Source organism: Thamnophis elegans, chromosome 3 (genome assembly GCF_009769535.1).
Source record: "Thamnophis elegans isolate rThaEle1 chromosome 3, rThaEle1.pri, whole genome shotgun sequence".
NCBI classification, from domain to species: Eukaryota; Metazoa; Chordata; class Lepidosauria; order Squamata; family Colubridae; genus Thamnophis; species Thamnophis elegans.
Window position 1 is genome coordinate 70,991,015 of NC_045543.1, and position 24,866 is coordinate 71,015,880.

At 37.5% G+C, this 24,866-nt stretch overlaps 1 protein-coding gene across 1 annotated transcript in view; it reads left to right on the forward strand.

The window, feature by feature from the left end:
• MPDZ (multiple PDZ domain crumbs cell polarity complex component) overlaps positions 1-24,866 on the forward strand; it is a 113,378-nt gene that overhangs the window by 62,914 nt on the left and 25,598 nt on the right. The window contains exons 26-36 of the mRNA XM_032214401.1: positions 2,600-2,777; positions 3,869-3,979; positions 13,585-13,747; positions 14,197-14,393; positions 20,254-20,345; positions 20,645-20,735; positions 20,933-21,013; positions 21,395-21,487; positions 21,565-21,639; positions 22,388-22,574; positions 23,953-24,098. Of these exons, the coding sequence (XP_032070292.1) occupies positions 2,600-2,777; positions 3,869-3,979; positions 13,585-13,747; positions 14,197-14,393; positions 20,254-20,345; positions 20,645-20,735; positions 20,933-21,013; positions 21,395-21,487; positions 21,565-21,639; positions 22,388-22,574; positions 23,953-24,098 (1,414 nt within the window). The remainder of the gene's footprint in view (positions 1-2,599; positions 2,778-3,868; positions 3,980-13,584; positions 13,748-14,196; positions 14,394-20,253; positions 20,346-20,644; positions 20,736-20,932; positions 21,014-21,394; positions 21,488-21,564; positions 21,640-22,387; positions 22,575-23,952; positions 24,099-24,866) is intronic.

The following is a 24,866-nucleotide window of genomic DNA, read 5'->3' on the forward strand; positions in this document are numbered from 1 at the left end:
GCGGCAAACTGACACAGAGGGAGGGGAAACTCACAGGGGCGCCAGGCCATTCACGAGCGTCACCCAGCGGCATGGCCCCACCCCTTTTTCTCCTCCATTTCGGGCAAATTTTTCACTGACTCGAGTATAAGCTGAGGCGGCTTTTTTCAGCCCAAAAAGTGGGCTGAAAAACTCGGCTTATACTTGAGTATATACGGTATTTACTTATTTGTTTGTGTTGGCTTATTAGATTTTTACTTCATTTCCTAGACAGAAATTCTTTCTCTTCCACTTCTCCACTGCATAGTTCCTAGCTTATTTAAAATTGTGCTGTGAGCTAGTGATTGACTCACTAAATTTCCCTGGTTGATGGTGGACTTGAACCAGAGAATGCCCATCAATATGGATACACAGATCTAAAAATATAGTGTAAAAATGGTTCTCTTGGCCACATGGTGGCACTGGCCCATGGGTTGGGATTAATAGTTGAGGAGATTTATATTTCTTTCTTAGTTCTTTTTTTTCCTAAAAAGTCTCAAAATTTCTGATAATAAATGCAGCAATATGTCTGTTGTTATAAGCCATTAAAAATAATACTACTTGCATAGTTCAACAAACAGCAGAAGCAACAATTTCTACTCATACTAATTTCACTTTTTGAAAAACAGTATCATTTACCACTCCTTGGAGCAGAGGCAGAGAAAACATAGAAACAGAATTAAAGAATTAAAATAAATTTCAGCCTGTCAAATGTGACACAGTGATAGCAGAGGAAAATTTTACCATTATATATATAATCAACTAGCAGTTCTTTTAGTTATTTATTTTTATACGTATACATACTTTTCTATAATTAGGAGTATATTTCTTCTTAAATACTATACACTGAAAGGAGTGTTATCAAATATAAAATGTGATATTGGCTGCAGCAAAAAGAAGAAATCCAAGTGGTTCCTATGTAATGTAATGCTGGTTGTCCTCACCTTAACATTTACTTAATGACCAAAGTTACCATGGCGCTGAAAAAAGTGACTGATGGATCTTTTTCACATGACCCTTGCAACATCCCCATAGTCACATGATCAAAATTTGAATGCTTGGCAACCGGCATGTATTTATATGACAGTTGCATTGTCCCAGGGTCGTGTGATCACCTTTTTGCTTTCTGACAAGCAAAGTCGGCGGGAAAGCCAGATTCGCTTAACAACTGTTAACAATTGACACAACAACCTCCCTTGGGGCCACTGCAAATATCATAAAAATGAGTCAATTGCCAAGTATTTGAATTTTGATCTTGTGATCCCAGGGATGCTGCAACAGTTGTAAATGTGAAAAACGGTCATGAGTCACTTTTTTCATTGCCGTTGTAACTTTAAATGGTCAATAAATGAACCATTGTAAGTTGAGGACTACCTATAGTAGTTTGATTTGAAATGCCTTTTCTAGCTCAATGCGTGTTCATTAGATTCCCAAATCATAAACATCATTTTTGCCTTATATGAACTTGTGAAGGCTCATATAACTTTGGACAGGAATCACCATGGCAATATTTTTAAAGACCATGAAAGACAGTCTTTTCTGTTATTTTATTGTTCTAACTTAGTCAAGCCAGTACAAACCAACAGCAGTGGGATTTATGAATAACATCAAAATTGTGAGTTTGAGGAGACCCTTTTGATGAAAGAGCTTCAGAATGTAACATTGAGCAATGAAGTTGACCTGAGAACCTAGTTGAGAAGCTGTCAGTGTATTCTCCCCTCTCGTCCTCATTCTATTAACAATGATCCTTATAAGCATTATTAATAGAATCTTCCTAAAATATATAGTAAAGGTTGCTGAATGTAGCATATAGTGTTAAAGAACATAGTGTTAGAGCAGGGGTGCCATACTCATGGCCCGTGGGCTGGATACCTCATTTGCTGGCTCCACCCGCACCCAGTTTAGTGAATGGCATGATGCTGCCGTGACGACGTGAGTTTGACACCTCTGTGTGAGAGAGTCCATTTGTTCTAGTGAATAGGCACAAGGCCAAAAACTAGGAGACTATGAGTTCTAGGTTTGCTTTAGGCATGAAAACTGACCACTTGACCATAGCCTAGTTGCTCTCTCGCAGTCCAGCTTACCTCACAGGGTTGTTGTTGTATGGAAAATAGCAGAAGGAAGAAATATTAGACATGTTTGTCACCTTGAATGATTTTATAAAAAGAATATTTTATTTATTTATTTATTTGTTTGTTTGTTAAGAAATTTATTTGCTGCCCATCTTGCTCAAATGACTCTGGGTGGTTTACAGCATAAAAACATTAAAATCATCAGATATAAAACAACAAAGCAGGTAAAATAAAATCATTAACACAACGTAGAGAAGGAGGGAGCCAGATATATTGGGTGGGAGGGAAGGTGGGGTTAACTTTCAATTAGTCAACCAAAATAATAAAGGCAGATTAAAAATAAATTAAATAAATAAAAATAATGAAATAAAATACCTCACGAACAAGCCCTATAGCATGCTGCTGTTTAAATTTTAAGCACCTAGGTTTTCCTATTTAGTAAAACCCTCTTTTTCTGACTAAATTGCATTTCAGTCAACAATTTATTTTTTAGTCATTTGTCATTGTAGGGTTGAGCTCTGGAGAGAGCCTAGCAAGTCTCTAGGAATCAGCATTGTTGGTGGAAGAGGTATGGGAAGTCGTCTGAACAATGGTGAAGTTATGAGAGGAATCTTCATCAAACACATCCTTGAAGACAGCCCTGCTGGCAAAAATGGAACCTTAAAAACAGGAGATAGAATTGTGGAGGTATTATATTGGTTTCCATTTTTAAAATGAGCTTAGAACTGGTGGGAACTATGGTCCCTTAATGACTTGCGGACTTCAGCTCCCAAAATTCCCGAGTCAACTTACTCAGGCATTCTAGGAATTGAAGTCCACAAATCATAAAGGGACCATAGTTACCCATCTCTGGCTTAGAATGTAACAATGTTTTTGCACATTTCTGAGCAAAACTTTGTTTTTGTAAGAATCTTGACTTCTAAAAGTAAATGAAAAGAATATGGCATAATACCGGTTTATAATGTACTTGAATAAAAGGTTTTCATTCAAAAAGGTTTAAAAGTTTAAAACAAATTAATAAAAAATAAATACACTATACCACCATCTCATAAAAATATCCAATGTTATTTTATTAGAGATGTGCTTACAATAGTGAAATACATAAACACAATCTTAATTTGAAAGGATGAATTATTTATCATTCACTTCCAAAAGTGCTTTAGGGATTATGATCACTGCCGTGTATTTTGACTCTGAAACATTTATTAAGAGACAAGTGCACAAATATCAGTAATATCGACATCATACAAAATAATGTATGGAGTCCATTGAAGTTGTTTTTTTTTTTTAAAAAAACCCTTCATATTCCTCTATCTTACTACATTTTGTACAATCCTTGTTATATATGTAATGTTGCACATTGATGCCAGGTTTATCCCAAAGACTTGACAGTCTTGAATTTTAGATGATCTTAGATTCCAAACAAAAATTAAAATTATATTATGTTTGACAGCCAGTGAAATCAGAATTTGATTTAAGCTCCATATCTGAATCACTAAAGATACAAATTAAATTCTCAGATATAAAACAATGTTAAATTATAATTTAGAATAATAACTTCCACTCTAATAATATATCTTTGGTGTTCATGTATAATTTTATGACCTTGCTAAATCATGAAATGCTGCAGAGGAGGGACTGAAATTTAGAAGGGACTGGCTAGAGATGTTTGTTTGTTTGCCTATATAAAATAGAGAAATAGGTATAATTTTTAGGAGTTTCTTCATCATTTTTAGCTACGTCTACCATCATATTAAGCTTAGACATTACATTTTCAGGTGGATGGAATAAATCTCAGAGATGCAAGCCATGAGCAAGCAGTGGAAGCCATTCGAAGAGCAGGCAACCCAGTAGTCTTCACGGTACAGAGCATTGTAAGCAAACCAAGGGTAAGCATACAAAGAGAGAAAAAGAAAGATATGTAGAACCATAAATATGCATCCAAAGTTAAGCATTTATTCCAAATTTTGTTAATTTGGAGGAGAACTGAGACTTTGCTTTCTAAATGTTACATCATCTACAAAGCTAAGAGCAGAATTAGTTGAGGTTGCAATTAGTCCTTGGTTTTGTGGTGAGAAATCTGTAGAAATCTGTATAGATTGGAAACAGGAAATGGCACTTCAGAGGCTATCTCATTTAATCATGCAGAAAATTGATGAAATATTTACATGCTATAAAACAGGAGTGTCCAATTCTGGAAGTTGAAGTTCACCAGTCTAAAAGTGGCCAAGATTGGACACCTCTGCTATTAATGATAGAGTAAGGTTTTTGAGGATTTTTCCATACTGCATTGCTCTGGAGATCATAATATTACTAAGGCAGCTGACATCCTGTTATATATTACATCTGTACAAATCCCATCTTGATTTCCCACCTGTTAGCCATGCCTGGCAAAGGAATTGTGATCTGTGCAGAGGCTAAGAAATCCACATGAGGCTATATATTTGAAAGGTTAATTAGTTGCCCAAATATTGCCTTCTTTTTCCTTACAATTTCCCCTGCACTTTTCATTTTGCTCTTAAGCATAAATCAGGAGCTGGAGAGAGTCTGCAGTGCAGAATCACTAAGTAGCCCTCCATAAAAGGATATGGCTTTCAGCCACTTTGCACAGTCATTTTAATATTGTTGCTTGCATCACTTGAAACTATACTTCCTGTATGTATTTTTTTTTGGTAAGTCGCATGTTTGATTTACTGGCTCTTTTCATAACTCTTGTTTCCCAGCCAATATCTCTTTATGGCTCTTTAGCATCCTCTGCTCCTGGTGGGCAGAAATTTAATAATCCATTTTACCATCCGTCATCACAGGTAAATAGCATGGGTAGTCCTGTTGAATGTTGGTGATTTGTATGCAGAACTAATGGGAGCTTGTGAATTTGCTGTGGCATGGGAAAATACATTTGCTTGCTGAATGTTGGTGATGTAAAAAGAGTGTCTTTAGTTTGTGCTCTTTATATGAAACCCTAATATCTGCTAAGGGGATTTCCAATGTTTACCAACCAGAAAGCTAGCTGTATTTTCTTCTGGTAGTCACCTTTTAATGCTGCTTCATGAAATAAAAAATAAATAAAATAAAGTAATGTCACAGGCATAGATGGCTTATTCATCCATTGGAGAGAGTTAAAGCATTGCTTTAGGGGGAATGAATGTTTTCTGTTTCTCAACAAATTTTAGCAATTAACAATTCTTATTTTGCTTATACACAATAAAAGAGGTCTATTTTGTTACATATGGTTATGCATTAAATGTATAATTTACTAAAAATGCTCAAGCTATTATATGATGGTTCAGAGCTATTGCAGTAACAGAAATTAACTTATTGTTTGTGTTGGACCCATCTGCCTGTGAAATTTGAACTAGCATTGTTAGTGAAAGGAGTTACATAAATGTTTATGGAGGGCTTTCTTATTATTTCAAATCATAGAGAAGTTCTATATTTGATAGAGCTTTGTAAATAAGGAATGATTAATGCCTGTCTGCATGCATGTCTCTTGTAATCCTGTCGTTCAGTGTTTATTTCCTTCAAAATGTGCTTTTAATGCTTCCACTGAAACGTGGCATGTTTAAGGTGCTTTGAAATGATTCAAGTTAGGGATTTCTCTTTTGAAAAATAAGTATTGTTCAATTCTCTGAAGAAAGTGATAATTTGGTTTATTTCCTGAAACTTGTTTATACACAAGGCTAAAATCTTCTGAAGTGAAGCAGAAGTCTTTCTTTAAAGTCTAGCTAAACATCACAGAGAGGAAAGTTTCATGTAATAATATGAATTTGCAGAGTTCAAAGTTATGTGGTATCATTGTGCATCAGCACAATAAAACAAAGAAAAAAGTACTTGGGAAAAAGAAACATTGAAAATCGAGTACCATTTTCGAGAAGAAAATAATTATTCAGTTCATCACTTCAGTTTTAATGAAAATAATCTAGAGAATATATATTCTTAATTATAATTACAACATATAAACATGTGATTTTCATATACAGATATTCTCAGAATAGAGCGGAGCTACATTTTGATAGTCCCAAAAAGTGGTTTGAGGACTTATTGCTACTTGCTGCAGATCTTAATATCCATATAAGCAGCAGCAAGTAATGCTGTCTGTCTTTTTCTGTATAAGTGTGTTATTGTTGTTAGTTGTGAAGTCATGCCCAACCCATCGCGACCACATGGACAACGTTCCTCCAGGCCTTTCTGTCCTTTACCATCCTCTGGAGTCCACACCTACTGCTTCGGTGACTCCATCCAGCCACTTCATTCTCTGTCGTCCCCTTCTTCTTTTGCCCTCAATTATTCCCAGCATTAGGCTCTTCTCCAGTGAGTCCTTCTTTCTCATTAGATGGCCAAGGTATTTGAGTTTCATCTTCAGGATCTGGCTTTCTAAAGAGCAGTCAGGGTTGATTTCCTCTAGGAAAGGTTTGAGCGGTTTGATTGCCTTGCAGTCCAAGGGACTCACAGGAGTCTTCTCCAGCACCAAAATTCAAAGGCCTCAATTCTTTGGCACTCAGCCTTTCTTATGGTCCAATTTTCACAGCCATACATTACAACTGGGAAAACCATAACCTTGATTATATGCACTTTTGTTGGCGTATAGTATAAGTATATTTTGTATAAGTGTAGCCAAGCTTTTTTCCCCCTGATCATTTTAAGAGCCAAGAGCCAAGACCTGGTTTCAAATTTATGAGCCAAGGTGGCGCAGTGGTTAAATGCAGCACTGCAGGCTACTGCTAGATCAGCAGGTCAGCAGTTCAAATCTCACCGGCTCAGGGTTGACTCAGCCTTCCATCCTTCCGAGGTGGGTAAAATGAGGACCCAGATTGTTGGGGGCAATATGCTGACTCTCTGTAAACCGCTTAGAGAGGCCTGAAAGGCCTATGAAGCGGTATATAAGTCTACTGCTATTGCTATAATCATTTTAATCCCCCATTTCTGTGTTAAATTCAATCAACATATTTTTTAAAAACAATGTAATTTATTTCTATATCCATCCTTTGTTCAGAAGCTCAAGGTAGTGTACATTATGATTTACTTTCTCATAGTGCCAATAGCCTATTCAAATGCAGCATGATCAATTTCTTTCTTACTGGAGTATAGCTTAGGGAAAAGTGAGAGGTTGCTGGCCAGTGCTCCTGCCTTTTTTTCCTGTTTAAGTATAATAACAGTTCTGTTATTTGAAAGCTGACCTTCACCCCCTAGAGAGTAGTGCCTTGAAAATAAAGAGAAATATTTTAATTCAATCTTTGAGGTAAAGTGGATCAATTTTCTCAGAAACCTTTGCTGTATCCATATCATCGTCATCATCGTCATCATTTTAGCCATTGTCTATCTACTGCAGGATGAAGGCTTCTTCCGTGTATTTCCAAGCAATACGGTCCTGAGTTTTCTTTTGCCAATTGGGCCTGTAATACTTGCTCATGCCGTCAATCCATCTTGTTTTCAGTCTCTTTCGCTTTTTATCAAGTGGGATCCATTCTGTGACTGCCTTGGTCCACCTGCCATCAGTTCTTCTTCTTGTTATGTGACCAGCCCATTTCAATTCAATTCACTTTTGTTTGTTCTATAATCCATGTGCAGGTCTTTCTGTCTTGTCTTTTTGCTATGTATCAGTAGCAATACACTTCTTACAAAAAATTTCTTTTTGGAACTTTTTAGTTGTCTTCTGCATCATGAAAGATTAAGCATTGCTGAATCCATTTAAGAGGCTGAGGGCTCAACAGTCTCACCAGATATAGAGCAGATAGGGTTTCTGAAGGTAAATGGAATGTGTGCCAGCTGTGAGGCAGCGGGAACCTTACCAGTACAATTCCTGTTCGCTATCTTCTCTTAAAACAGTGCTCCAAACATAGTAAGTATAAACAATAATCTTAAAAGAGAAAAATGTGCAGAAGTTTAGTTCAGCTTTATTACTTTTTTTCCCCAAAAAGGAGGCAAATAAAATGTCTAAGTTCCTATATTTTAAAGCTATAAATACATTATTTGCTGAACAATATGGAGTCGTAGAATCAGCTCTTGTTCTAGCCTTGTTGAGTTTACTTTCTTCATCTCTGTTCCTATAGCAGTGATGGCAAATCTATGGCATGCGTGCCACAGGTGGCATGTGGAGCCATTTGTCAGGGCATGCGAGGCACTGCCCTGTTAGCTGGCCAGCACGGATGCGCACGCTGGCCAGCTGAGTTCACCCTTTTTAAAGCCATTTTTTGCCCTCCCCAGGCTTTAGAGGGTTTATAGGAGCCTGGGGAGGGCAAAAAGAGTCCCCCCCGGAGGCCCTCCGGAGGTTCCATGAGCTTCCCTGAAGCCTCTGGAGCGCAAAAACCTGGCCCTACGGGCAAACCGGAAGTTCAGGAATGGACTTCCAGTTTGCTCGGAGGGTCATTTTGACTGCTCTGGAGGCTTCAAGGAACCTTCCTGAAGATCCCTGAAGCCTCTAGAGGGCTTCCGTGTGTGTGTGTGTGTTTCCAAGCCTCTGGAGCCTGGGGAGGGCGAAAACAGCATGCAAAAAAATGGGAGCGCCTGTAGTGCGTGCATGCACACTGGGTGTGTGTGTGTTGCACATTGCATTATGGGTGCGGCACGCCCGCACACTACCCCCCCTGCGCTCCCCCCACCTATGGCACGCGAGCCAAAAAAGTTTCACCATCGCTGTCCTATAGTATGCAGTCTTTATCACTAGTGAAGAAATGTGCTAAAATTCTTTTAATGAATCTATTTTGGTCCTCCTTTTACTAAGTCAGGGCAGAGCAAATAACAAATGTACATATTTACCCAGTTAGTTAAATCCAAGGACTTTGCCATATCCTGGATGGTATAAACTTCTTAAACAATAGGGGAGCATTTTTGCTTTATTATGAAAATTTAAGCATAAATATTTTTACTTATTCATAAAGCTTAAAAAATGTCCTAATGAATAATAGTATTAAACTATTATCATTTAGGAGAAATCCCTATTTCTGTGTGGTATTTGCAGTATAATTATTGCTTCACATACAGGTAGTCCTTGACTTACAAACATTTAGTGATTGTTCAAAGTTACGATGACATTGCAAAAGTGACTTACGACTGTTTTTCACGCTTGCGCCTGTTGCAGCGTCCCTGTGGTCACATGATCAAAATTTGGGCACTTTGCAACTGGAACATATTTATGATGGTTGCAGGGTCCCAGGGTCATGTGATTATCTTTTCAGACCTTCTGACAAGCAAAGTCAATGAGGAAGCCAGATTCAATTAACAGCCGTGTTGTTACTAATTTAACAATGGCAGTCACTCACTTAACATCTGTGGCAAGAAAAGTCATAAAATGAAGCAAAATTCACTTTAACAGCAGTCTTGCTTAGCAACAGAAATGTTGGATTCAATTTTGGTTGTAAGTCAAGGACTATATTTAAGCTACCATTTGCTTTTGGGCAAATGCTGATCGCGCATGTGTGAACGTGCCCTATTATATGTGTCTTTTCATTAGCAGGTTCCTTTCTGTTTTTATTTTTTATAGAATGTCCCTATGCCTTATCTGCAGTCCAATCCTTTCACTAAGCCTCCTGCCTTCAGCAGCACTAACCCTTTTGTTGATCCTCTGCAGTTCAACACTAACAAGGTTGGATTATGCCCATGTGTTTGTGATGGACTTGGTGAATATTTACGTGTTTATCTTTTTCCCCTTTCTTTCTTAGACCCTCATTTAACAATATTAATAATGTTTCATAAACCAGTGGTTTGCTGGAAGTGAATATTCTCCATGTTGAATTATGGCTATCATGCTCATATCCCTCTCATCCCCTTCCATTGAAATTACGACATGGAGGTAGGAGAAACTTTTGATAGTGCCTGATCTATCAAAGGATGATGATAGGTCTTTTAACAATATGGAATTTGAAGAGTAACTTTCTAACATGATTAGGGTTTGCTTAAAGAAGAAATTTAATGCTGAGTTAATTTGCAGAATGAATGGGAGTCCTGTTACTTTTGAACACCGGACATTTGAACAAAAGTTTCTACTTTGAATTTTGGACAAAAGCATAGAAATATTTTTCCCCTTCCACAAATCCTATTATGCTTGTAAAAAGTTAATCTAGCAAATATTGAGCACAGCTGGTTAATGGTACCAACTTACTCTTGTGTATCTGGAGACTAGTGTTACAGCAACTGTAAACAGATGTTTGTTGAATTGATTGTAAGTGAATTGTTTGTTCAGTTAGAAATAGAAAGTTCTGTTTCTACTAGACCGATTTGATGTAGTGCTTAAGGCACCAGGCTAGGAACTAGGAGATTCTGAGTTCTAGTCCTACCTTAGTCATTAAAATGACTGGGTGACTTTGAGCCAGTCACCTTACAGTAGCGTTCCCAAATCTTTTGAGCACCAGGGACCAGTTATTTGGAAAGAGGTTTTTCCACGAACCAGAAGGGGCATGGTTTCATATGCTGCTTCCATCAGGCAGATGGGACTTTACTTGTTTGTGCAGCCTGGTTTCTGTCATGCCGTGGTCCAGTGCTGGTCCACGGTTGGGGATCCCTGACTTACAGGATTGTTGTTCTGGGTAGAATAGGAGGAAGAGAAAGGATGTTCACAGCCTTGAATTCTTATAAAAATAAGAAAGGCTCTCCATATTATCCGTTTTCTCCTACCCATTTAAATTTTCACCTAATTTGAATAAGTCAAATTATTCAGTATATAGCGATATAAACATAGATATACATATATACATATATATATAGTATATGCATATGCATACACATACACACATACACACACATACATATAAAGTGTGTGTATATGTATATATGGTATATATGTAAAGGGGGAGCAATAATTAGAAAATGGAAGACATACAAGACCACTGATAATCTCCCTCGATCTGGGGCTCCACGCAAGATCTCACCCCGTGAAGTCAAAATGATCACAAGAACAGTGAGCAAAAATCCCAGAACCACACGGGGGGACCTAGTGAATGACCTGCAGAGAGCTGGGACCAACCTAATAAAGGCTACCATCAGTAACACACTACGCCGCCAGGGACTCAGATCCTGTAGTGCCAGACGTGTCCCCCTGCTTAAGCCAGTACATGTCCGGGCCCGTCTGAAGTTTGCTAGAGAGCATTTGGATGATCCAGAAGAGGATTGGGAGAATGCTATATGGTCAGATGAAACCAAAGTAGAACTGTTTGGTAGAAACACAACTCGTCGTGTTTGGAGGAGAGAGAATGCTGAGTTGCGTCCAAAGAACACCATACCTAGTGTGAAGCACGGGGGTGGCAACATCATGCTTTGGGGCTGTTTCTCTGCAAAGGGACCAGGACGACTGATCCGTGTACAGGAAAGAATGAATGGGGCCATGTATCGTGAGATTTTGAGTGCAAACCTCCTTCCATCAGCAAGGGCATTGAAGATGAAATGGCTGGGTCTTTCAGCGGGACAATGATCCCAAAAACAACACCTGGGCAATGAAGGAGTGGCTTCGTAAGAAGCATTTCAAGGTCCTGGAGTGGCCTAGTCAGTCTCCAGATCTCAATCCCATAGAAAACCTTTGGAGGGAGTTGAAAGTCCGTGTTGCTCAGCGACAGCCCCAAAACATCACTGCTCTAGAGGAGAGGAATGGGCCAACATACCAGCAACAATGTGTCCCAACCTTGTGAAGACTTACAGAAAATGTTTGACCTCTGTCATTGTCAACAAAGGATATATAACAAAGTATTGAGATGAACTTTTGATAATGACCATTTTCCACCATAATTTGCAAAACAATTCTTTCCAAATCAGACAATGTGATTGTCTGGATTTGTTTTCTCATTTTGTCTCTTATAGTTGAGGTCTACCTATGATGTCAATTACAGGCCCCTCTCATCTTTTTAAGTGGGAGAACTTGCACAATTGGTGGCTGACTAAATATTTTTTTGCCCTACTGTATGTATATGATAAATGAGGAGAGCCTGTGGGTTAGTGGCAGATACAACTGCCTAATATGTAATATACAACTGCCTAATATGTAATACAGCCCAGGTTCAATTCCCAGTAAGGGTATGGCTAGTTGATGAGAGCTAAATAGCTTGAAATAGATCTATACTAGTCTCCCTTTATTTATTTATCAGCACAAATGCAAATCTTGGTGGGGGTGTGTGGACTGCTGGCATTGTTTCAGTAAGTGGATTGATTGGATGTGTGGCTGTATCATGATTGGTAGATTGGTGCTGGCTGTGTGTCCATTGTTGTTTTGTGTTGTAATGGCCTACGAGAACACACACACACACACACACACACACACACACACACACTTCTCAGCAGTTTTCCAATTTCAGACATTTTATTTCCATTCACTTCTTAAGACCTTTCCACATATTTTCCTAAGGGCATGGAAATCCATTTCCAAAATAAGTTCTGCAAAAGGCATCTTTTTAGTGTGTTATTTATTTAAATTTTTCATGAGCAGCACTTCTAATAGTGTACACAATTGAAGAAAGCTGTGTATCAGCTAATGTGTCACATCCATTTTGCCCTTCTTTCCTGCAATCATTTAGTCAATTTATACAGCCACTCATCTCACTTCAGTGACTCTGAATAGCTCACAAACATAAAAACCACAGCAAAATGTAATAAAATATAAATAACCATAAAACTGTGAAACCAAATTAAAAACTATCAACAAGAACAGGAAATATTGTTTTTCATTTGTGAAAAAATTAAAAAATGCTCCCTGCTGATTTGATTTTTCTACAGTAGCACTTCTGTAGTACTATAGTATGCACTATTCACAATAGCATTTCTCCATCTATCATGAGATTCCCAAGAACTCTTGATCTAGGCCCATGATAGCAAACCTATGGCATATGGCAACAGCTGTTGCCTCAGCTCCACCATGCATGTGTGCACGCCTCCCACCAGACAGCTGATTTTGGGTCTCTAATGCGCATGCGTGGGGTTTATGCAGGAGACCAGCATACATGTGGGGGGGGTTACATGCACATGCATGGGACGGAGGGAGTGGGCAGTGGTATGTCACTCCCCCCATAGCCCATTTTTGGTACCAGGAAGCTGCAAGGTAGCTTACTAGGCCCAAAATGACATGGGGTAGCACGGGTGGGGAGCACAGGGGAGGTCATGTACACATGTGCAGTGGGGCTGGACACACAATTACAAAAAGGTTAGCCATCACTGATCTAGGCTAGTATGAGATATCACCCCCATTTACTATTTCAGAGACAATTTTTGATATAAAATGATGTACAATCAAGAACATAATTATTTTTTGGAAGATGCATTCATAGTCCTTGACATGTTCCTGTTTGTCCAGTTTTGGAACTAAAATGCAAAGTTTTAGTGGTATGTAGGCTGAACAGACGTTCATTTTCACCGAATTTGATTTGCAGTTTCCATATTGTTTGCTTTTTTATCCTACTATTGCTATGTATTTTAACTTCAAAGTCCTGGGTTTTTCTTTTTCATCATCCCATGCATTTCGATTGGACATAATTCCTCTCTGTCTCCACAAACACTCTATTTTCCTTACTCCCCACAGGCATCCAGTCAGTCAGATTCAGAGCCAGAAAAAAAATCATCCTGTAATCTGCCCTTGCCTCCTCCTTCAGTATTTCCAGCAATGAGCAGTGAAATTGTGCTGCAGTCTTCTAACAATCACCTGGAAGATTTGGATAAGGAGGATGAGTTTGGATACAGCTGGAGTAAGTTACCTCTTTATCTGAAGTGTGATGGCTTCAATTGTTTTTCTTTGATATGCTTGAATAGAATCTGTGGTCAAAACTAACAGCTTTGTTATTTCCTTGTGCTGTAAGCATTCGATCTGGGCCATGCAGTTTTAATATAATTGTGCTTCATGTGTAACGCAGGAATGATTGTGATTGTTGTTTAAAAATATTCCTAAAAGTAGCATATAAATAGAGAAAGTGTCTTTATAATGAAGAAAGGAATGATGGAGAGATTCTTACTTTCCTGTTTTTAAAAAAGTGAGGTGGCTGGAGGCATGCCTTTTTCTAACTTTGGCAAGTGAATAGAAACATAAATTCATTCTTGAATTGTTTTTGTAATGTTGAGTTGAAGTTTAGGACTATTGAATTCCAAAGTTTTGGAATCGATTTTTGACTTTGTCACATGTTTGAATCTTTATACTTAGGGAAAATCAGTCACCAGTATGGGAATCTGTCAGGAGATCTGCACATGATAGAACTGGAGAAAGGGAAGACTGGATTAGGACTCAGCCTAGCTGGGAACAAAGACAGATCCAAGATGAGTGTCTTTGTAGTGGGCATTGATCCAAATGGAGCAGCTGGAAGAGATGGCAGGCTGCAGATTGGAGACGAGTTACTGGAAGTAAGTGTCTAATAGACTTAAATGAAATATACACCCCTTAAGGAAAGAAGAGCAATTAATTAAATACAATTAATTGGCATAAAATATAGGGTTTAATTAAAATAACATTATTTTCATCAGTATGTCCCTTCTTTAGATAAATTGTACCTTCAAATCAGTTTTGACATTTGGCAATTACGGTACATAACTAGTCCTTTCTCCTTTTGTCCTTTTTGTGGAAGTGGTTTGCTTTAGAGAGAGTGATTAACCCAAGTCATCCAGCTGGCTTTGAGCCTCAGGCAAGACTAGAACTAAGATTGTAGACTATAAAATGTCACTCACAGATTGAAAATTGTAGCATACAAAGACTGGTTTTTATTATTGTTGATGTGATGGTGGGGTGGTACTTAGGGTTGAGTACTTTGCCAATATCCTTCTTGACATTGAACTTTGGGTGCTAAATGCAAAGTCTGTAGCTTTGTTTTGCTTCTTGAGCATTAATAGAGACAGGACCTTTTTGTTCCCTTGTTTATCATCTGGAATGTTGTTCTCTGAGAAATTTGTGCAGTTTTTCTGTGCCTTGGTTTAAAAAGCGGTTAAAATAGCAATACTAATGGTATCATATACTTAGATTTATATACTGTCCCTTAGTGCTTTACAATGCTCTCTGGATGGTTTACAGTGTCAACATATGGTCCCCCAACAATATGGATCCTTGTTTTACCAACCTTGGAAGGATTCTGAGTCAACCTTGAGGATCAAACTCCAGGCTCTAGATATAGTTGGTCTGCAATACTGCATTCTAACTATTTAACCACCAAATATGATGTTTCTTATGAATTAAGGCAAATATGCATATTTCGGGATAAGGTAGTAACTGGGATCATAAGTTTAGTCTTATGAGCTTTTGAACACATGCCGGAGCCATTCCTCAGGAAACCTCTTGTTCTGACCTAGGCTTCCCCAGCAGCCTGAAGTCAAGTCCTCATCCCGATAAACCTCTTTTATTTAATTTACAGTGAATTCCTCTCCAGCAAAGTCCGGCCCACAGTCTTTCAACCATGCTTCCCTGAAAATAAGCCCTCCCAGATAATAAGCCCAATCAAGCTTTTGAGCACATGCATGAAAATAAGCCCTCCCCAAAAAATAAGCCCTCCCCAAAAATATTGCAACACAGGCAGCAGCCATGAGGTGATCATGCTTGCTGTCTCCTGCACCCCAAAAATAATAAGACCTCCCAAAAAATAAGGCCAAGCGCTTATTTTGGGGTCAAAAGAAAATAAGATCCTGTCTTATTTTCAGGGAAACATGGAAGATAGTTCACAATTACCGACCTTTTATCAGGCTTGGAGAGTGGCCAGGCCGATATCTTTCAGACACTGCAATACTTGGCAAGAATGGAGGAATGAACTCTCCTGCAAACATTCCTCCCCTTTCTCTCCTTTTTTATTTCCTATGGAAGAGGCCAATCACCGTCCACCTGCGGCCTTACTCCCAAGTCAACCCTTGTTCTTTATCTGTTCCCTCCATCTGGCAACTCTCTACATGCACACACTGGGAACAGGCTCCAACTTTTTGTCTGCCCCACTGATCTCCAACTCCGAAGGCAGCTGATAACTGTCAGACGGCCCTGGCCTCATCTCTGCCTCCGATGCAGAGCACTTGTCGGAGCCTTCCCCAGGCTCCAGGATTGGCCAATGTTCCTCCCCTCCTCCTCACTGCCTGAGTCTGCCACCAGTTCCGCTGGCCGCTGGTGGGCCACAATAGTTCTCTCTACCAGCTTTTTCCCCCAGACATGGGTTAAGGTAGTTGGTAAGCCTCTTTCAGGATTTTGCTTTTGAGCTGTTTGTTTTTTTCATCCAGATAGGGTTTGTCTCTTCTGCTTTGCTTATTTGTTTGTTATTGCAAGTCGTCCAGCCAATTTTTGATCCTTTTCCAAAAAATTTTAGCCTCCTCACAGGTCCACCATAAATGGTAATATGTTCCACGTATTGATTCGCATTTCCAACATTTTGGGGAAGTATTTGATACGATTTTAGCTAACCTTGTTGGTGCCAGGTGCCATCCGTAAAACATTTTGTACTGGTTTTCCTTGTATGCAACTGATAGTGTCATTTTTAAGTTTGTTCCCCAAAATTTTTCCCATTTGTCTAATTCAATATTATAGTCAAAGTTCTGCACCCATTTTATCATTTGTTCTTTCACAATTTTCCTCTTCCATTTTATACTTCAGGAGGAATTTATATATTCGCCCTATCATCTATCTTAGCTTTGAATAATTTTATCCAATTTGTGTGGTTCTGTTTTGATGTCATATAATTTAGTATCATTATTGTATTTAGTTTTGATTTGGAGGTAAGTTAGCTAGTCAACTTCCATGTTCTGATCTGCCAATTCTTCAGTTGTTTTTAAATTTCCCTGTCTATCAATTAAGTCTTTGTATCTTAGCATTTTATTCAAATCTATAAAATTTGGGTAAGTCGTCCTTTCTGTCGGTGATAGCCAATTTGGGATTTTCACATAATGGATTTTTTATTTTTTATTTTGAGCCATTTTTGCAATAAAGCTGTTCTGATTAAATGATTTTGAAAGTATTTGTGCATTTTATTTTTATTATCCCATAGGAATGTATGCCAGCCTGCTTGCAACTCATGGCCTTCTAAGGTCAAAATTCTTTTATTCTTTAGCTCTATCCAATCCTTCACCAATGTTATTGTTACTGCTGATGCGTATAAATCCCAATTTGGTAATGCTAAGCCTCCCTTCTCCTTGCTATCTTGCATTGACCTTAGTTTAATCCTCGCTTTTCATCCCTACCAAATGAACCTAGTGGTTATTTTGTTTAATTCTTGAAAGAATTTTTTACCTGGATTAATAGGTGTGGCTTGCAACAGGAATAAGATTCTTGGTAGAATATTCATTTTAATTGTCGCTATAAGTCCCATGAGTGCTAACTGAATATTTTTCCAATTTTCTAAATTTTTCTTTATTTGTATCACTAATTTATTATAATTATCATTTTTAATTGTGGAACATTTTGCCGACACCCAGATCCCCAAGTATTTCACTTTCTTAGTTATTTGCATTCTGGTTGCTACTTCCAGTTCCTTTTCTTGTTCTTGCTTTTTTGTCATGTTCTTGGTTATCATTTTCATTTTGTCTTTATTGATCTTTAGTCCTGCCACTTCGCCATATTCTTCTAATTTTTGAATTAATTTCAGGCTGGATTCTAATGGGTCCCCTATAACAAATACTAAGTCATCGGCATAGGCTTGAGCCTTATATTCTTCATTTTTGAGTCTTAAATCTTTTATTCTCTGATACTTCCAAATTTCACTTAATAAAATTTAATGTGTTTATGAGGTAAAAATTCGTTTTGGTCCGGGTGTATTTGTTCATTTAAAACCTAATTGCTGCAAATATTTTATAATCGGAGTTTAGTAATGAAATTGGCCTGTAATTTTGAATTTCTTGTAGGTTAGTTTCTTCTTTTGGGATTAGCAATATTATTGCTTCTGTCCATGATTCAGGTATCTTGGCTTTTCCTAAAACTTCGTTAAACATTTCCACTCCTAGCTCTTCCAATATTATTTTGTTATATTTGTATAACTCCACCGGTATTCCGTCTGATCCTGGGGTTTTATTATTTTTCTGGTTTTTCAGGACTATTTCCACTTGGGTTAACGTTATTGGCCTGTTTATTGCCTCCCTTTGTTCTTTTGAGATTGGTGTTATCTTTTCTGTGTTTAAATAATGTTTTATTTTGATTTCCTCCATACTATCTTGCGCGTATAGTTTTCCAAAATATTTATGAATAATATGCTTCTTTTCTTCTGCTTTGTATTGAATTCTTCCCTTATCATCTTTTAATTGATATATCATCCTTTTTTCTCTTTCATTCTTCAATCTGTATGCCAGCCATCATCCAGGTTTGTTGGCTTTTTCAAAGTAATTTTGTCTGGCTGCTTTAATTTTCTGGGCTAATTCCTTTTTATTAAGTTGATCTTATGTTTTATCAGCTCTCTTTTTTTCTTTTTTAATTTTATTCTTTGGGTCTTTCTGTAGTTCATCTTCGGCTTCCATAAGTTCTTTTTGCATACATTTTTGTTGCTCTTTTTGTTTTCTAGTTTTTCTCGCCATGTAGGCAATTGTAAGGCCTCTTGTGTATGCTTTCATAGTATCCCAGAGATTTTGAATTGAGGTGTCTTCTTTTTTATTTATTCTAAAGAATAGTTTTAATTCTTTCTCCAGCATTTGAGTGTATTCTATTTCATTTACAATATACTTGAGAGACCGCCTCCTGCCAATTACCTCCCTGCGACCAATTAGATCTCACAGATTGGGCCTCCTCCGTATTCCATCGGCCAGCCAGTGCCGGCTGGCAACTACAAGGAGGAGGGCCTTCTCAGTAGTAGCCCCGACCCTGTGGAACGAACTCCCCGTGGAGATTCGTACCCTCACCACCGTCCAGGCCTTCCGCACAGCCCTTAAGAACTGGCTAGCCCGTCAGGCCTGGGGACAAGGATAGTTGCCCCTCCCGAATGATGAATGTATGTTGCTTAATACTTTTATTATATGTGTCTATGTCACTGTTTGTACTTCCCCTCCCTGATTTTATGTGAGCCGCCCTGAGTCCCCTCAGGGAAAAGGGCGGCCTACAAATGTTAATAAACATTACAAACATTACAAACATATTTGAATTCATCATCCATCTTTTTCTTCTTCTTTGACTTTTCCATCTTAATTTTATTGGATTATGATCTGCCCACTCATTTTCTTCTATTTCAATTTCGTCTAATTGATTACATAGACCAGATGAGATCCAAGCCATGTCAATTCTTGATAGGGACTGATGGGGATTCGAATAAAAAGTATATTGCTTTCTTGTTTTGTGCCTTTCTCTCCAAATATCATGTAGTTTATATTCCATTGCCATTTCAAAAAAGGATTTGGGTAATGTATTTTTTTGTTTTATTTTTGTTTTATTTTGCTTTCATAGTCCATTTTTTTAATCCACTATTGCATTATAATCCCCAATTAAGCAAATATTTTCATATTCTAATTCTTTTATTTTGTTGTGTTTATTCTATTTCCTGTAGAATTCCTTGTTTCTGATTTGGTGCATATATGACTATTAATAATATCGTTTTTTTCTGTTGTCTCTAATTCAATCATTAGCATCGTGCCTTCTTCATCAGAGTAAACTTCTTTGGAGTTTATTTTTTTCCTTTATATAGGTTGCAATCCCTCTTTTTTTTATCTGCCAGTGCTGTACATAATTTCCCTAGTTTTTTGTTTTCCAATAAGTTCCTATGTTCCCTTTTAATATGCACTTCCTCTATACAGGTTATATCTACCTTCAGTTTCTTAAGTTTATTAAACATCTGCGCTCATTTGCTATTAATTTAAAGATGATTAATCTTGGAAATTAAAAGCAAAATATTCAGACATTCTTGTGCAGCTATAAATTAGTCTGATTGCAAATTGTTTTGCCATTGTATATATTTATCAGTCTGCTTCCCCATGCCTTTGTTTTCATTTGGCAAAAAATAAATTATGAATCATTACTGAAAATTAATGATGGTGTTCTCAATGTCAGCCAAACCACTGCAATCAAGCAAAGGGCATTTTCCAATCCAAGAGAGAGGCCAGTGGAAACCAACAGCTGTTAGGATTTTGATAACAGGGAACATAATAATAAATATTGCAGGATTAGTATCCACAGTGGAATGAAGAACAATATTAATAAGGTAACAATTATAATTAGTAAGAAGTTTGTTACACTGAATCAATTATAACAATCAGCTTTGCATGTGAAAGAATTGATTTGGGAAGAAATAATGAAATGTGTGTTATTGTCTGTTTGTGCCATGCTGATCAGATAAATGGACAAGTTCTGTATGGAAAAACACATCAGAATGCATCTTCAATCATCAAATGTGCACCTTCTAAAGTAAAAATAATCTTCATCAGGTAAGAAACATTTAATATCTTAATCTTTTAGTCTTGTCTCATTTCATCTTTCAACTAATGGAAAGGGCATCAAAGCATTACTAAGGATTTTCTTGAATTATATACCTGTTTTCAGAGTTGCAGGTATTAACTTTAGAGTCACTCTGGATTGAGAGGTAGAGATCAATCACCTAAATCAGTAAACAATATATTTATTTTTTATTTAATACAAAAGTATTATTTAGATACCAAAAGTTTAAAGAAAACCTCCTCCAACACAAGTTCCATAATGTTAAAATTGTGTGCTTTTTGTATGATAGAAACAAAGATGCTGTCCATCAGATGGCTATTTCTCCTGGTAAAACACCGGCATCAGCATCTTCGTCTTCAGGGATGGTTCAGTATGAAGAGGTACAATGCATATTCAATATTCATCTTAATTTAGTGAATTAAAAATTTGCTACTTATAATGTTTTCCATTCAAAATAATCAAAAGGCAGACCCAGTTTTAATTTAGAAGTAACTTCATAGAGATATTCTTAGTGAATTTGAACGTGGTTCTTTTATAGCTATTGTGAATTTATTTTTAACATATTTATTTTGTTTAGGGGGAAGTGAACATTTCAAGCGCTAATTTACCAATAGATCTGACTTTATATAAGAATGTTCAAAATGTGGAACTACCTAAGGTAAATAGGTGTATTTATGTATTGTTTGTATCTCTAGTCCTAAATGAATTTCTGGCTGTAAATTTCTTTTATTCTGATACAGAAGGTACAAATGAGGTAAACCGCCTCACATTTTATTTATGTATTTATTTACATACACATAACTAGATACGAGTAAGAAAGCACGAAAACATTGTTTGATGTGCTTAAATTTTGCAAACTCTTTTTAAGTTTATGAGAAATGTAAAACCTGAAGTGTGGCTTAGATTTTATCTGTATATTAGTTTGAAAATTTTAACAAACTCTATTTGTGTAGAATTTGCAAAGACTGCAATACTAAACTATCATTTCAACATTGGTTAAACTCTTCAATAACAGTGGTTGCACTTTGTGATTCTTTAGGATCAAGGTGGCATAGGTATTGCTATTGGTGAAGAAGATACACTTAATGGTGTAGTTATTCAGAACTTAACAGATCATGGTGCAGCAGGAAAGGTAAACTTGACACTAAATATGATAAAAAATTACATTTCCTCCTTTTTGACTGTGTTAGCGTATTTATTTTATTTCAGGATGGCCGCATTAAGGTTGGAGATCAAATTCTAGCAGTGGATGATGAAGTTGTTGTGGGCTATCCTATAGAAAAGGTAATTGAGCAATAACTACACTAGACAGTTTTTAAAGATTTGCTTGTTATAAGCTAAAATGCTTGATTATTTATTTTATTTTTATTTATTAAATTTGTAGGCTGCCAATCTTATCACAGAGTAACTCTGGGCAGCTTATTAGGATAAAACTATACAAAACAGGCATATACAAAACAGGCATATACAAAACATGCATACAAAATAAAATACTGTAAAATATAAATTATCCACTCTTTACTAAAGATGGGAAGAGACTAGGATGAGCAGGTGGACATGTGGGAATTTACATATTTCTATGGTATTAGATTTATAGCATGGTTCAATTTTTAAAACTCAGTTTCTATCTCACATCTCATTGAAGACACCTGTCCAAGAGAACATGTAAAACAATCATATAATTGTTAATCAGGGCGAGAATCATTAATGTTTAATGAAATTTAAAATATCTCCTTTCATGAATGAATGAGTGTGTGTTTGTAATGTAAATATAAATATGTATGTATGTATGTATGTACACACACTAATTTTTTTAGCTGATATATTGGCAATTATCTCTTGGCAGGGAAAAAAAACATCTTATAGAAATGGCCATTCAGTCAAATATTGGTTCAAACACATAGGATTTGCTTTCCTTTTAACAACTTAGCTATAATAATTCTGCTGAATATTATACAGCCATATGTTTCTTTGTTGCATGGTAATTTGTCTTGTTCAATATTTCTTATTATCTGTTTGTTATTTCAACAAGTTTATCAGTTTGCTGAAAACATCAAAGCCCAATGTGAAACTCACTATTAGTTCAGTTGAACCGGAAGGTCTGGCAGTTCCCCAGCCACTATTGTCAACTTACAGCACCACTTTGAGTGAGGGAACCAATATCCAGCCATTACCAATTGTTCCATCATCAGAGTCACCAGAACCAGAGTTAATTAAAAGTAAGAATTTTCATTTACTCCATGTTAAAAAAAACAGTGCACTGTGTTCATATCAATATGCATGTAGGTGCATAAACACCTAATTATTGAATCAGTCATTAGCCTATTTGTCAATGACTTAGTGCCTCAAATGTCCTCCTTTGTAAGATTTAAGCAAATTATATAGAAATCAATATGGTTAGGTTAGGTTAGGTTTATTGGTTTTATATGCCGCCCACTCCCGAAGGACTCCGGGCGGCTCACAATAAACAGGGGAGGGAATAAATAAGACAATACAAACAATTTTAAAATCCACAACAGTCACAATTAGGACAGGGCTGGGTGCTTTAACAGCCCCCAGCCTGCCGGAACAGCCAGGACTTAGTAGCTGTACGGAAGGCTGGGAGGGTAGTAAGGGTCCGGATCTCCACGGGGAGCTGGTTCCACATGTCAATATGTTCCTTTTGGCCAATGTATTGTGTTTTAATTTTCTTCCCCTTTCTTCTTTTTGGCCTTTTTGATTCAGCTAATATTCAACTTGTGACCACAATTGACCCCAACATTTCTGTTGCTAAACAAGAGAGTTGCTAAGTGAATTTTGACCCATTTTAAGACCTTTCTTGCCACATCTGTTAAGTGAATCACTGCAGTTGTTAAGTAACACGGTTGTTTAGTGAAACTGGCTTCCCCACTGACTTTGCTTATCAGAAGGTTGCAAAAGGTGATCACATGACCCCCGACACTGCAACTGTCATCAATATGAGCCAGTTGCCAAATGTCTGAATTTAGATCATGTAATCATGGAGATGCTGCAATGGTCATAAGAGTGAAAACGGTCATAAGTCACTTTTTTCAATGCCGTAACTTTGAACGGTCACCAAACGAACTGCTGATGAGAACTATTTTTATAATTAATCAATTGTTAAATAGAAATATTTGTATGATTATTAAATGTATTCAAATTGTAAGATCAATGGATTTGTCCCATGGTCAACTGTGGCTCTGTAATGGTTTGACATACATTATTATATTATTGTCTGCTGTAATACTGCAGAAATGTATCTCAAAGATGATATTGATTTAAAATCAAAACTATATTGAGGAAGTGTATACCTTGCAGTTGTTGATGTGCAATTCCACTGAGGACATATATCCATGGAGTTAATAAATCAATAGCAATAGCAATAGCAATAGCAGTTAGACTTATATACCACTTCATAGGGCTTTCAGCCCTCTCTAAGCGGTTTTACAGAGTCAGCATATCGCCCCCAACAACAATCCAGGTCCTCAAGTTATGCGGTAGCTACTCCCAACATGACTTGCAAAGTGGTACTCTCGGTGTAAAACAACAAACAAGGTACATTAGATTATAACCAGCTCCCCTAATTTGTGTTTTTAGATGCAAGCAGGTCTTCAACTCCAGCTATGTTAGCTTCTGACCCAGCCACTTGTCCAATCATCCCAGGTTACGAAACAACAATCAGTATTTCTAAAGGACGTACTGGTCTAGGGTTGAGCATTGTGGGAGGAGCTGACACATTACTGGTAGGTAAAAATTATTTCTGTAATCTTTATATAATCTCTGACTAACATTTCTAACGCAAAAAACCATATCCCGCTGAATGTAATGGCACTTATTCTCAAATATATGGGTGTAAGATTACAATGTGAGACCTATATAAAGTGACTTGAATAAATGAATTTAAATACAAGGTGCCATATTTTTTTGGAGTATGACGCACCGGAGTATAAGACACCCCAAGGTTTTGAAGAGGCAAATAAAAAAAAAAGTTTTTGCACTCTGCAAACCTCCCAAAAATGGCCCGTTTTTGAGAAAAACGAGCCCATTCCCCCCCCCAAGGCATGAATAGCCTTTAGGAGGCTTGCAGAGTGCTCTTGGGGGTGGGTGGGTGGAAGAAGTAAAAAATGGCCCGTTTTTTCACAAAAACGGGCGTTTTTTTGTAAAAAAATTGGGCATTAGGATAGCTTTTAGGAAGCTTACAGAGTGCTCATGGGGCCTGGGGGGGGGGGTAAAATCCCCAGTCCCTGGATGAAGCTGTCTACCTGGATCTGTTTCAGTCGGGTTTCAGGCCTGGATACAGCACGGAGATGGCATTGGTCACGTTGGTCGATGATTTCTGGCGGGCCCGGACAGGGGCTGCTCCTCTATCCTGGTCCTATTAGACCTCTCAGCGGCTTTCGATACCATCGACCATGGTATCCTATTGCGACGACTTGAGGGGTTGGGAGTGTGGGGCACCGTTTTACGGTGGTTCTCCTCCTACCTGTCGGATTGGTTACAGTTTGTGTTGA